The 15064-nt window shown below is 43.1% G+C and overlaps 1 protein-coding gene across 1 annotated transcript in view; it reads right to left on the bottom strand.

Moving 5' to 3' along the window:
• Nucleotides 1–15064, bottom strand: part of SRGAP2 (SLIT-ROBO Rho GTPase activating protein 2) — a 252681-nt gene that overhangs the window by 16211 nt on the left and 221406 nt on the right. Inside the window, exons 14-18 of the mRNA XM_021711204.1 lie at nt 14409–14469; nt 9175–9252; nt 8125–8259; nt 6249–6354; nt 544–768 (exon numbers count right to left, since the gene is read on the bottom strand). Coding sequence (XP_021566879.1) covers nt 544–768; nt 6249–6354; nt 8125–8259; nt 9175–9252; nt 14409–14469 — 605 coding nt within the window. The remainder of the gene's footprint in view (nt 1–543; nt 769–6248; nt 6355–8124; nt 8260–9174; nt 9253–14408; nt 14470–15064) is intronic.

Below are 15064 nucleotides of genomic sequence, written 5' to 3' on the forward strand. Positions count from 1 at the left end.
TGGAAATCCTTGCCCCATACAATCTAATCCTGCTTCAGGGTGGAACTCTGGCTAACCTGCTGAACATGGAGCTTACCCTTTTCTCTTCACAAATTTCTAAAGTCCCTTAAAAGCAACATCTTACAAATTCACAAGTGGGAAATTATGCTTCATATCTAAACTCTTTCCAAGAAGAATGGAGTTCCCTGGGACCCAGGACTGTTTGTCTCACAAAACATAACAGAGTAAAGCATGAAGACAATGTTGACTGATAAAGAATAGTCCTACAAGCAAGTTTGTAAAAAATCCTTTTTTGAAGATTATTAGAATTACTATTAATGGACCATTCAGAACTCACAAAAAAGGGAAGTGTCATTTATTCTGTAGGGAGGGCTGAAGTGGGGGACTGCCTATACCACCCCCAAACTCTGGCAGCCTGCAGGGTCTGGAGTGGGAGGCTGGGAAGATCTGGGTGTTTCCCTTTGGTTTTTGTTTGGCCATCTGGCCCCAATGCCAGTGTGCGCTGGTGACTCCCTCCCCTCCTCCACCCCCAAGCCCCCCTACCAGTAATCCTCCATGCTTCCTCCTCTGCTGTAGACAGGGCCCTCCAGCTCCCTGGGGCTTGGGAAGATGTTCTCATGCTGGATGATGATGGTTTTGATCAGCTCATTCACGTGGGCTTGGCAGGACACCTGGTCGTGGCCCTCCGGCACTGACATCAGCGAGGGCCCGAAGCAGATGGCGAGGTTGTAGGGGTCCATCATGTTCTCTTCACTGAACTGTGATAAACTGGAGGAGAAGGGAAAGGGGGCAAGCTGGAAAGCTCCCGCATGAATGCCCAGAAAACACAATCACAGGAGGCACTGCCAAGAGCAAAAGCAGAAGGTCCACAAATTACCACCTGCCTCTCTGGGAGTCAGAGGCCTTCCAGAAAGTCAGCTGGGAAGAAAGGAGTGACCACCAGGCTGGTCATTCAGGAGCCAAGGACAGCGAGTTGGAGGGACCTGGTTGTAGGTCTGAGCCTCCCCTCCCCTCCAGCTCCCCATTCAAATCCTTGTTACCACCCCATCTTTACCCCTACCCTAGACCGTATCCACCAAAGCCATCCTGCCTTGAGAACATCCACTCTGCAGAGCTGAATATGGCTCCCACAGACCAACACACTAAGCTGCCATAGCAGTCAGGAACCCTCAGGCTGCCCTGGTAATAATGGTCAGAAGGCACAGGCATTGTTCATAGTGTACCTTCTTGTACAACAAAATAATCAAATTTTTAGGGATATTCTATTCCAGCTTCTAGATTTATTTTTTAAAAATAGCCAACCGATTAGCTTCCGTATTCCATCAAGCCAGTGAATTTCTTTCTGGAACAGCTAATGCAACTGTTTTGCATTTTCATAATATCCTCTTATATTATTACATTCAAGATTTGTTCAGGACAAGACCAGCATGCGGTTCAGCTTCTGCTCGAGCTTCCTCTGGATGCAGGCTGACTTTATGCTCGGGTATTTATTTATTCTGGGAACTTCCTCTTCTCAGTCAGCAGCTGTTCTAGCCACAACTCCAAACTTGGCCAGGGACCCAAGGCCTTCAATGAGCCACTGCGCCTGATGAGTCCTACGGGGCCTCCCCTGTCCAGGCATTGAGTGCTGGGACAGCTCTGGGTATACCCCACACACAGCCTGTAGAGCTGAGCTCTGCTCAGGAGTTCAGCCTCCCTTATGGGCATCAGCAGGAAGGTACCAACACCCTCTGACAGATGCAGAGAAGAAACTAAAGTCTTCCAATGGGGAACAATAGCCTGGATCTCAGCTGTCTCCATCTGAGAAGTGAGCAGAGTTTACTACTAGTGTACCCACAACCAGACTCACATTACAAAACTGCTTTCTCTCCAACCCAATGGCTCTCTTCCCTCCTGGAGATTCTCCTATGTATCCCCTGCCCCTGTGAGAATCTCTGCAGGACATGAGAAGTGATACTGTAGATGTAATAATTGTTAGGGGAGGGAAGAGTTGAGAATCACTGTTCTTCAGGACCTAGAATCAAAGGTAGGAGAGGCCAGTGATGGGGAAGGTTATAGATCTCAGTGGACTGCTTCACAGGAATTCTTAAAATTTTATTTATTTTATAATCCTTCCCTATATCCTGAGCTAAAAGGGAGCAGAGATTTAGAAAGGGGAAGTTTCTAAATTGCCTTCTTGGTCAAATTAAAACTAGAGAGAGACAGGAGAAATAACTACCTTGGTAACTTCACAGGTACAACTGAGGCATGGGATGCCAACAAAGCTAAAGTTGTAGCTAATCTCAGGCTGGCCAGTTCCTGGTATCATGGAGGGACAAGGAGGAGGAAGGTCCTATTTCTTTAGTGTGATCTGACAATGTTTTAGTACCATGAAAGAAAACCAGGAGTCTAGACGTTAAAGGGAAGCCAGCCCTGAGAGTCCCAAGTCAAAGCTCTGTGAAAGAGAAGAAATTCTGTGAAGTCCACTGAGGTAAGGATTGTTTAATTCATAGGTAGCTACAATGACCAGGGGCTTAAGAGGACAAGTCTTCATGGACTGTGGTCTCATGAATCTAGGTCCATTTTCTTATGCTCATCAAAATACAGAGCAAGATCCTTTTCTCTTTTCAAATGTACAGTGGGAACACCTAAGTTTAGGACTAGAGCAGCTGTTCTTAACTATTTGGGGGACAGAGCCCCCTTAAAAAATTTGATAAGAACTTGGGATTCTCTCCCTAGGAAAATCATATACACACACAAACAAATGCACACAATTTTGTGTAAAATGTCCTGGTATTAATAATCTTTGAAGTCCCTGAAAGTTGTGCCTAGTGTAAGACTGCAAACACTGAATTTTTATTCTTTTTTTTTTTTTTTTGAGTTGGAGTCTCACTCTGTCACCCAGACTGGAGTGCAGTGGACACTCCCGACCACCGCAGTCTTGACCTGCTGGGCTCCGGCGATCCTTCAGCCTCAGCCTTCCAAGTAGCAGGAATTACAGGTGTGCACTACCACACCCGGCTAATTGTTTTATTTATTGTAGAGATGAGGTCTCACCAAGTTGCCCAGGCGGGTCTCAAACCCGCGGGCTCAGGTCATCCACTCACCTCAGCCTCCCAAGGCACGGGATTACAGGCTGAGCCACCGAGCCCGGCTGAATTTTTATTCTTAAAGAAATATCTAAAATGGTAACGTTTAGATACTGGTAACAACTCTCTGCTTTAAAATTTATTTTTGGTGTTGACTTATATTCATGCCATCTCCTCTATGAGTCCCACTATAATTCTATAGTTTCAGTTCACAGCATTAGTGAATTCTCCGAATTGATTTGAATTTATCTTTTGTGTATTTTTAAAAGGTTCAGCACTGTGATTAGGAACAGAGGCTTTTTGCGGGGAGGGTAATGAGACAATCAGGACTGGTATGGGAAATTTTCTTTTCATCATGCACTTTTCTGGATTTTTCTACTTACTAATGATGTGCATTGTCTCTCAAGAGGCCCTGAGTTGAGCTGCACTTGAATTGCCAACCCACGGAAACTGTGAGATATTAGTTCTTTTGAATCCTTAAGACTGAGGATGTTTCTGATCCAAAATCAGACCACAATCAGAAATAAAGTACACACACACCCAGGACCCAGAGCAATGAAGGACCCACTTGGCAACCATCACTACTCCTGTAGGTAAGTGCATATTTGTCAGCTGCTGTCTCCCATGGAGGTGGTCTTCTTTATTGGCTGTGTCCTGCATGCTATTTATTACTCCAGGAAACACTATGATTATTAATGCTGCATCTTTTCAATGTAATACTTTGATGAGCAAACCAATCTTTTTTCATCAGAAAAAAAAAAAAAGAAAAAACCAAAACGAATAATTTGAATTGATGCAATTCCCACATTTTCTTCAACAGGGCCATCATCTCCAGCTCTACATAAAGCTTATCTATGTTTAGCCCATTGTATCTTCACACACAGTCTTCCCAGGCCTTCCTGCTCCCACCTACCTGTTTGTCATGCTCCTTGCTCTGAGGGGACAGAGAAGGTTCCTGTTGAGGGCAGGAACTGTAGATGAGGGGACACAATGACTGGTCGCCCTGAGGAGACTGACTAATGGGAGAGTGATAGCAGAGTATCTAGGCTGCATGAGAACACTCTCTTCATCGGGGATTTTTAACCCAAAGGCAGTTGTGGAGCTGAGTCAGGACCTGGCTAATGAATGGAGCAGACAAAGCCACGTGGAGAAGTCAAGTTGGGGAGCAAGGACCCTCTGTAGCTCTGCAGGATTAGCAGTGGGGCTACATGATGGTATGAGTGATCCAGGAAAGGCCTCAGGCCAGGGCTGCTGACCTAGATGCCTGTAGGGCCAGACCAACCATGAATTTGTATGCAAGCTGAAGCTTGTGAAACGGTCTCTAAAGTTGTATTCCTCTTAGGCAGAGACTAACCTAGTTGGAAGGCTTCATTTTCACAATGAAATCTGTGCTAAAACACCTTGGTTACCTTTTGTTCCCCCCACCCCGCCACCTTTTGATAGATTCACAGATCCAGAGAAATGTTTTTCCACTATAGGAAAAACCACAAAGCTAGACTGATGATAAATGGCAACTGAATTCAGCCTCGGTACTGGGGAGTAATGGGAAAAGCTGGTGACTGTGGTGAACTGGGGGACAGCCCTTATTCCATAGGGAATTTCTGTCGCGTGGGAATACAGATGCAGTACTGACAGATCTAAACATTTTTCAAAATAACTAGATCACAGAAACAAAGAACTGAGTACCGCATGTTCTCACTCATAAGTGGACCCTGAACCATAATACTATAAGAAAGGCATTGGGAGTAGCAGGATATCACCAGGGGAGAGAGGGAGAGGACATACAATAAGGGTACCTGATCTCAAACCAGGTGAAGTGGGGACCAACTTGAGGCCCAAACTTTACCTGTACGATGACCGCTTATATACCTGAATTGTACCTGAATTGTAATCCTGAATTGTACCCCACATCTTTAAAATAAAAGAAACAAAAAGAAACAAAAAATAAAAAAACAAAAGAATCAGAAATCTAGGATTTAAAAAAGTGAAATTCCCCAATATTTAAATACTGTTTTAATGTTTTCCAGACACAATAGCCATTTAAAGTAAATGCATCTGCCCTCAGGGTGCCTGTTTATGACCTTTGGCCTAGAGACCCCAAGGGAGAAGCTGTAGAGAAAGTAAAGACAGAAGTACCCAAGAGGGAAGTAGCCCATGTCTTTGCTTGTTGCCTTTACTGCCATGTGGGGACCCCAAAGCTTGTCCCATACATGGATATACTACTTGGATAAGAAGAAATGCCTCATTCAAGCACACAGTCCCTCTGGTTCCCAGATCTTTCTTCCAGTCACATTCATTCCCTGGGTGAACCTCACACTGGTATCTCCACTCCAGGTTTCACCTGAGTGTTGGATTCCTGTGTTCAACTGCTCAAATCTTCACTTGGATGTCTAACAGGTACCTCAAATTACCTTGCCCACATTGGCACCTTGTCTTGATTCCTTCCTCACACCCTGTCTTCCCTAACTCCATAAATGATTTCACTATTTCCTAGTTGTTCATGCCAAAAATGTAGGACTACTCTCTTTCCTCATATTCTAAGTCTAACCTATCAGCAAGTTCTATCAATGCTATGTTCAAAATACCATCCCAAACCTGATCCCTCCTAAGCCACCAATACCACTGGCCAGACCATACAGTGACCTCAGTATAGGTCTCTTTCCTTCTCTTCATGACCCTCTCCAGATGGCAGGTTTTTATAAAATACACAAATCAAATCATAACATTCTTCTTAAAATCTTCTATAGCTTCCTATAGCTTCTCTAACCCAATCCCATCATATTCCACGACTCTTGGGTCATGAATGTCTCTGTGACTCCTTTTTTCACTTCCTTTAGCCTGCTCTACTGTCTTCTCAGAGAACCTTTGCTGTCCACCCCATCTACAGTGACTCTCTCTCCTTTCACCTTTCCTTATCCTTCTTTCTTTTTCTTCTAAGGATTTATTCCACCTGACAAATCTGTTATTGTCTGTCTCTTCCCCTAGAACATGCACTGAATGATATCAAGGCTTTAATCTCTTCTTTAACAATGTATTCTTACAGTCTAGCATTGTGACCAGCGCACACTAAGTGCTCCATAAATATCTGTTAGGATGGATGAACAGACATAGGTCCATATGGGAACTTCCAGTAGCCAAAGCCAAGGCCTGATCTAGCTGTTCACTGGGAAAGCTACTCACTGATTGAGGAAGGCAAAGAGGTATCTCATGATAATCAGAGTGGTTTTGGGCAGGACCAGGAGGACTTTCCGGATGTGCAGAGCTCTCTCCTGCAAGTTGTCCATTGCTGAAAGAAGAAAGCCATGTGTTAACCTCCACTGTGACTGGGATTGCAGGGAGTAATGATCAGAAGTTTTGACCACCAGCAGGATCAACACAGAGAGTGTCAGATCATGCTCACTAATGCACAGTGACAGGAGTTTCATCCCTATTGCTCCTTGGGGTGAGGCTGCTGGAAGAGGGCGCTTGCTGGGCTCCATACATTTACCAGTGCAGGACATAAAGTGCATACTCCTTGGGCACAGGAGGCGTTGGAGATGGTCCCCACAGCATCTACCACCCTATTATACAAACAACCAGTGAAGGAGCTCTCCATAAACCTGCTGTGACTGCTCAATGCCCAGCCTTAGAGCGCCTACATCCAGAGAGGAAGAGAGGCTGTGCAGGTCTTGTCCTGCCCACTCTACATGTGTCACCTCATCCTCTGCACAATTCTGGCTTATCTTCCCCCTCCCTTATCTGCAGTAGGGATGAGTAGAACAAGGCAGACAGGCAGCCTCTGGGTAAGTGGTGATATCGGGAAGAATACCAGCAAGGTTTCTTGCACTTTGGACAGGTTAGTTATAGGTCAGGCTATAGGCCTGTGGTCCCCATCATGGGTAGCCTCCCACCTCCACAGTGTAGATGTTATATTCTCTGAGTGCCTTTATGTGAGAAAGAAATGGGAAGTACTGATTAGGAGGAAGAGTGTACTCTAGGGAAGAACTGGGCAACGAAAGGATCTTGAACTGTCTTTGGCAACCCTGTTCAGCTTAAGAGACTTCACCTAGGCTCACCATGACGTCATGACCCAAGGGGATCATACACTTAATCACCCATGTAATTCATTTTCACTAGACTCTTACAAATAGGATGTCAATACACAAACCAAGAGAGCTAGCTTCCTGAATGCTCTGGGCATTTCTTTCTCAGAATAACTGAGAAAGGGACAAGTGCTTAGGGCAGATACTGAGTTGAACTAGAAATTCAGGGGGTATGAAGACCCTAGTTGACTGGGAAGAGGGATCTTTTCTCTGTTTCAAAGATACCATTCCCTCCAGCCTCTGGAGCCATAATTCATATGGTGTCTGCTTTCAGAAATACCTGTTATTTATCCAAGTTTCCACTGATTGTTTTCCATGAAAAACAAATGAGAGGGTATTCCAGTATCACAAGCTAAATGAAATGGTTAGGAATAGCTTTTCAAGACCCAAATTTTAGAGTAAGAGGCAGAGAACCCCTAAAAGAGTAAAGTATAGAATATATCTGCCTCTTTGGGAAAATATTATATTACTACTTTTAAATGTACAGAGACTTTTGTTCCCATAAGAATCCATATTAATACATCTAGCAGGTTAAGCCGTGTCATGTTTAAAGCAACAAAGCAGGAAATATTTGTAACACTTAGCTTTTCCCCCTTGTATCATGAAAAGCACAAGCATATATAAACTTCAAATACATAATTGAAAATGTCTGGATCTTATGTGTGAATATAAAAGTATGTTACTAAGGGAAGATAAAACCCAGAGAAGCAAAAGTGTTTAAGACTGAAGTGAATCGGAAAATAAAAAACCCAGGAGTCCTGACTTGGGAGGCCTAGACTCTTACAGAAAAGTCATTTCTCTTCCTCTCCAACCAGGGAATAAAGAAGTAAGGGTAAGGAGGTGAAACTTTACTGGGGAAAAGGAAAACATAACTGAAAACATTATGAAAAAACATAGACCCTGTGGAAATCTTTTTATCTCTTGCTACCAACTGCTCTGTACAGAAGCCAGCCTGAAACAAGGATGGTACTTACTGACGCAGGCCATCAGGTCATGAAAGATGTCCTTGGGGAAGAGAGGGTGTTCCAGCCCCCGGAAGTAAAGCTTCAGGACACCAGCTATGGAGTCCATGTCATGATCATTTTGGTCCCCCGCCAAAGGGTCCTCTCCTGAGGATAAGAAAGTCCCCCAAAAAGGAAAGAGAATGAGAAGCAAAACACACAGGATGAAACAGATGTAGTGGGGAAGGGTTGAGCTATTTATGTCCTTGTCCCAGTTCATCAGCTCTCTGCCCAGCATGGTGGCCGTGAGTGGGGCAGAACAGGGAATAGATAAAGTCAAGACTGTTCAGTTTCAGGGACCCCAGGACCAGAGGAGGGCAGAAGAATCCATTAGCATAAACTCTCTCGTGCCAGCCTATGGGCTGGGGTTGGGACGCAACAACTGCCTTTCTCCCAAGAATCATGAAACCAGGCTGGAACTGAGGCCCTAGGGGAGGAAAATGAGGCCAAGGAGGCCAGCTCCTCAGATGAGCTCTCACTCCTCCTGACCTGCATCTAAGAACACCTACTTACAGGAGAACAATCATGCTGGAGCTCCCTATGGAAAATTTCATATCAGCTGTAATTAGATTTAATGATAGGACCAACCTCAAATTGAAACTATATATATCCATTACAGTGACGGAAATTGCCAAAGCTTGCCCATTACCTTAATAGCCCACAAGATAATAAATGGGCTACAATGAACAAGCGCATTAGCCTTGATATTAACTGCCACCAAGGATTCCAGATGAAGCCATAAACCACCCAGATATCGTAGTTAACTTCTTGGGTTTTGGCAGATCATCAACATGAGAGAGGCAAGATGGGTGGGGCCAAGAAGACAGGAGGGAGCTGGGATGTACCCTGGCATCTCCCTACATATCTGGAAATGGGGGGTGTATGCAGGAGAACAGGTGCCCCCTGAAGAGAGAGGCAAGCTGGTTTCCTAGCCCTGGGGACTTCTCAGGGGAGAAAGAGTGGAGCCAATACCCTTAAGGGGCTGGCAAACATTTGGTCTTATCTTCAAGGCTGTTTCCTCACCTCTCTCAAAGGCATTTTTGATGTCATTCACTTCCACCTGGGATCCCGACACGCGGAAAATTCCTTCATGCTGTAGTCCTGGAAACACACAGAGGAAAGCGGTCAAGGGGAAGAAAAGGCAAATTCATAATAAAAGTGCCAAGTTTAGTTGAATTCCTGTCTCTCCTGACCAGTGTGTATTTAAGCACCCTGTGTCTCTTCTTCAGACCAAAGGAGAAAAACATGCACAAGGATGTTGGAGAAATAGCCTAAAGAAAGCACTGAATGACAGACTCCTTTTGACTCCAAGGATGACTATAAGCCAGGTTCCTTCCCTTGTCTTTGCTTCTCTGTTCCCACCTGTAAAATGGGGAAATGATCAGTCAACAGACTATATTGCCAGACGCTGTGCTAGGCCCTGGTCCCTGACTACAGCTTTACTCTAAAGACAAACATACATGAATGTTATACTACAACAATGTACACAAAAACTTTGCCCTCTTGGATTTTGTTAGAGTAGAAAGAGTCATGAAAAACAATGCTGGTATAGTGATTACTGTTAATAAATGCTTCGATACAAGGAAATCACTTGGACCTCACAACAAGGTAACGGTTAGCAGCAATCCAATTTTCTGGATGAAGGGATTGTACTCAGTCTTCAACACCAGGTTTGTGGGGCCTATGAGAATACAAATGCAAAGAAAATGGGAACCATATTGGCCATTGTGAGCATGGACATATCTTACAGACAGCACCGTACGTGCAACTGCAAAATTGATGAGAAATCCAGGAAGTACATCATTAGTGCCAAGTACAGAGTTTGGACTGAACTAGCATCTCTAATCACATCAGGACCATTCAGCCCTTCTCAGGTTCCTTGACTCTCAATCTTGGGCATTTTGTCAAAATCCCTCTGTGATGGCACAGTCCTTCAAAAACTTTGACATGTCCAAGGAATCTCAAATTTATTTCAGGAAAACAAAATAGACTAATACTACATTTTGCCCACTGTTTCAGGGTTACCCTCTCAGGGAGGGGGCAGCTGGATTCTATCAGCTAGATCTCTGGCAGTAAAGCATACAGGCCACGACTGAAATGCTGAATCCAACTAAAACAACATTAAGAAGTAAGCAGAGGAAATATAATTACCTGGCTTGTAATAAGACTTAAGTTGTCTGCTCCTCTAAGGGAATTTCCAGAAAATTCCTCACAGAGTGGCAGGCAATGTTAAAACCCCATTAATACCAGTGTAACATGCTGTATTAGTAACCAATGGGATGTAAAAGCCAGATAATGCTGTTTAAATACAGAATGTAAACACCAAGTGCTCTGACAGAAACAGCCACATACCCAGGGATTTGTCAAAAACACAGTAAAAGGAAATCAGATCTCAGAGATCAAGGTGCTCACTATGTTCAAGTTGGTGATGTCACTACACAACTTCCTGAGAGAGGGCCATCTCAGTACTTTTTGGAAGGTGAGAACACCAAAGAAAGGCAGCCTTGATCCATAGCCCCGAAAGAGAAGGAATGAGAGAAGAGCTCACTGGAAATCAGGCAGCAGGCCTGAAACATGCTGAGCTCTCTTGGTCTGGTTTGTTTCCCCTTGAGCACCTATATTTTAAAAGGACCACTATGGAAGGGCTTGGTGGCTCAGCCTGTAATCCTGCACCTTTGGGAGGCTAAGGTGAGTGGATTGCCTGAACCTGCGGGTTCGAGACCTGCCTGGGCAACTTGGCAAGACCTCATCTCTACAATAAATCAAAACTCAGCCGGGCGTGGTAGCGTGCGCCTGTAATTCCAGCTACTCGGAAGGCTGAGGTGGAAGGATCGCCGGAGCGCAGTGGGTCGAGGCTGCGGTGGCCGGGAGCGGCCACTGCACTCCAGTCTGGGCGACAGAGTGAAACTCCAACTCAATAAATAAATAAATAAAAGGACCACTATGTGTTCTTGCTCAACAGATAGGTTCTTTAGATTCTGGAAGTAGGAACTTTATAAGTGGTTGATTTCTAGAAAGTAAAGGGAAAAACCAGTTGCCTTTTTATTATAATGCAGGTAAATCCTTGTACAAGCAAAGTGATACATCCATGACCCTTTAAACTTTTTCTTAGTGCACACTAACATGAAAGCATAAAACCCACCGACTTGGATATGTTATTTGGAAATGGCACAAAACCCGCCATTTTGCTCTGGATGTGGCCATTGTCAACAGTTGCTCTTTCAGGGAATTCCTGAAATGATTGCTACAATAGCCACCTCATGCTCAAATTACTTTGCTCCATTCCTCATGAAAATGGCATGTTTTTTTCATTATGATTAAGTTTCAATTGTTCCTCACATCCTTTCTTCTTCTTTAAGTCTTTCTGGATCACCCTCACATACCATTTAGCTTTCTCATCTAAACAATAGGGACTATAATATCTATCTCCCAATGGATTTCAGGATAGTGAGGATGTGAAGATTCCCAGCATCTGGTGGGTCATAGACTCTTTTGAGACTGAAAAAATTATGGATCCTATCCCCATTAATACATACACATGAACATTTCAACCATAGCTTTATAGGAAGTTCAGGAATACCTCAAGACCTTATTTGGTCTTAGCTAAATTCAGTTTAGTTAAACAGATGTTTTTTTGAGCAGATACTGTGTGATAAGTTTTTAAAAAAAATCAACAACATGTTTATCTGGTTAATCATAAAGTACACATAAAATGGTTTCAGAATTGTGAACCCATATCCTGGTGATGAAAAAATTATTAACTGCTGTACAATATTTGTTTAGAGTTCTTTTTCTTTAGACTTACCTTATATCATTAAGATACTGTTTTCCCCAAAGTTACTTAGGTTAGTTATTGTCTTCCTCTTTCCTCTTCAATGTGATGAGATGTTTTTCATTTGTAATAGTTAGGCTTATTTGTTACTGTTTGTATTCCATGTTGGATTTTACCCACATCTTGGCTTTATTTGTTTATTCTTCTTTTGAGATAGGAAACATTCATGTAGTTTTAAAAATCAAAACTACATAAAGAGATGCTAAGAGAAATGCCCCTTTTCCATCTCCCATTGTCCCATTCTTTCACCCCTTTCCCATCTATCCCCTGTATCCAATCAAATATTAGTTTCTAGATTCATCCTTCCTGTATTTTGTTTTGCAAAAATGAGAAGATACACATATATTCTTATAGTCTCTTCTTTCTCACATGATAGGTAACAAAATATGAAAGAGTATCTCTATAGGTGGTCCCTGACTTATGACTTTTTGAGTTTTAATTCTTTTAAGAATTTTTTCTCAGGCTAATGATACATGATGCAGGTCACCCAGTCTAGAGCACCATCATGTCTTCCTTGTGCTACTGCAGTAGCTTCCTGTTTCCTCCTTACAGTTATCTCCACACAGCAGCTAGGGATCCTTTAAAAAGATGACTCTCTGTTCAAAATTCTCCAGTAGCTTCTCATCTCACTCAGAATAAAATCCAAACACCTCCTTAGCCCACCTGCTACCACTCTCCTCTTCACTCACTCTGCTTCAGCCACACTGGCCCCTGCAGGCTGCTCCTTGCATATAGCAAGGGTCTCTTCCCAAGAATACCAGATATACACATGGCTTACTCCTTCATACCTCTGCTTAAATGTCACCTTCTAAGGAGAGGCCTTTTCTCTGAACCTGCCTAGAACAGTGTCCGCTCTCCATTCTCCATCCCCTTACCTTGCTTGACTTTTCCTCATGACAATCACCACCACCCAACATATTGTATTTATTATATGATCAGCCGATCATTTGCTTATCCATCCTTCAGTGATGTGTGAGGGTAGAAACTTTTTATTGGCAAACAATAAGCAATTGACATATTTGCTGAATGGATGAATGGATAAATTAGTGAATGAATGCATGATGAGTGAACAGCGGTTCAGACCTTCTTCCTATTGTCTTTTAGGCACAAAGAATTCTTCCTCCCCTGAGGATAAGTTTGGACTTATCTTTGCCAAATGCTATTAATCATTACTATCTTGTGAAATTTCTTATACTGCTATTCTGATTTACCACAGCTTATCTCTTCTTATTTAACTTATCACTTGCTTACTTATTTTCTTCCAAGTGCACCATAAGCCACTTAAAGATAGGAAGAGTGTATTATTATTCCTATTTCTGTCTTCTTACTTGGCAATGCATGGTGCCAGCACAGATCAGGCACTTGATAAATATTTGTTGACTGTTTAATAGTGATATATAATGCTGTTACTTCAAGTAAATAAGAATATGATTTTTAAATTATAGTTGATTAGAATGAGATAAGTTGTAAGCATGCTAAAATAATTACTATTCCAAAAATGAACTCAAACAATGTCCCAGTTTACCAGGAGAGAAAAACATGAGGGAAGAGAAACAGATTGGCTGCCTCTGAATTTAGACAAGCACTATTTTACACACTCCCTTAGCTCCAGGAAGGTCATTCTGCCCCTTTCCCTATCACCAGACAGGCCAGTATCTAAAAACAATTTCTGATGCCTGGTTCTTGGGAATCTTTATAGTACTAGTCCTTTCTAAACACTCTTACACTTGGAAAACCAATTCTCTGGCAATTATCTCCATCTCTAAATTCTGTCCAACCAGATCAGAAGCTGGTGAGGAATGGAGTTTATGAGATTCAGTTTTGTCCAAATAGAAGACAGTGTGATTTGTCTTGGATTGAGAAGGAGCTAGTCCCTGCAGATTCTCAAAAGTTGGATACAACTTCAAGACCAGTTACTAACTGAGCTCCTACGGACCTTGTATCCAGTGAGATCAAATCAGAACAAAATTGAATTTTCTTAGGAATCAGTACAACAGTAGGAAAAGAGTTGTTTTCAAACCAGTCTAGTACAGAAAGCCAATGTGACAAAATGGTCAGGCTATATAGTGGGAGATGTCCCTACATGCAAAGACTGTGAGTAATGGTGAAACCACTGCCACCACGTAATAACAGCTGTACTTACTCACATAACAGCTGCAATTTAAAACCCACCCTCAAGCTAGAAAAAATCGTGTGTGGTAAGTGGTTGAGGAATTTGGGGTCATAATATATGATGTCTTCCTTTCAATGTCTAGGTGTGACCAATCTGAGATAGTAAATGCTATGAGAACAGATAAGAATGTATTCCTTTTCAGAGAATGTCAGGATGGGAAGTCAATCTCTGTTCTTACTCTGCGAAGAATTCCTGGAAGTTCTTCTCAGTTACTGCACAAATATGGGCAAGGCTGTATGTAATCCTGCTTACCGTGTCTGCTGATAAACCGGATACAGCTTTCTACCACCAGAGGAATTGCCTGGCTAGAATCCTGAAAAGTCAAAGAGAAATACAGCATTAGAATTTTCAAACAGGGATAGCCCACGGTCAGAGAAATTGGGTCAAACTGTGTGGAATTGTCTCAGTGGATCAGTGACTGGTCCACAAAGCTCCACCTGGTATGCCCTTCAAGTTCCAGAACACAAACACAACCACCTTCGTGGCATGCCCCACAGAAGCCTTAAATTTCAGAATGTCCTAAATGGAACACATCATCTTCCTTACCCCAAACCAGCTACTCACTCTCTTACTCCCACCCCTGCTCAGCCATCCAATCAATCAATACATTCTGTGGAGTCTGCCTCCTATATATCCTCTCTCAAGTTCATGCACTTTTCTCCAAATCAACTGCCATCAACCTTGTTCAATCCACCAATACCTCAATTCCCACCCTTGCCATCTTCCAATCCACTTTCCTCTTGCTTCACAACAGTGATTAGGTGATTTTGAAAGTTGTACATCTCAGCCGGGCTCGGTGGCTCAGCCTGTAATCCTGCGCCTTGGGAGGCTGAGGTGAGTGGATTGCCTGAGCCTGCAGGTTCGAGACCCGCCTGGGCAACTTGGTGAGACCTCATCTCTACAATAAA

The sequence above is a fragment of the Carlito syrichta genome, unplaced genomic scaffold (genome assembly GCF_000164805.1).
Source record: "Carlito syrichta isolate Samal-C Ts95f unplaced genomic scaffold, Tarsius_syrichta-2.0.1 Scaffold301930, whole genome shotgun sequence".
Lineage (NCBI taxonomy): Eukaryota > Metazoa > Chordata > Mammalia > Primates > Tarsiidae > Carlito > Carlito syrichta.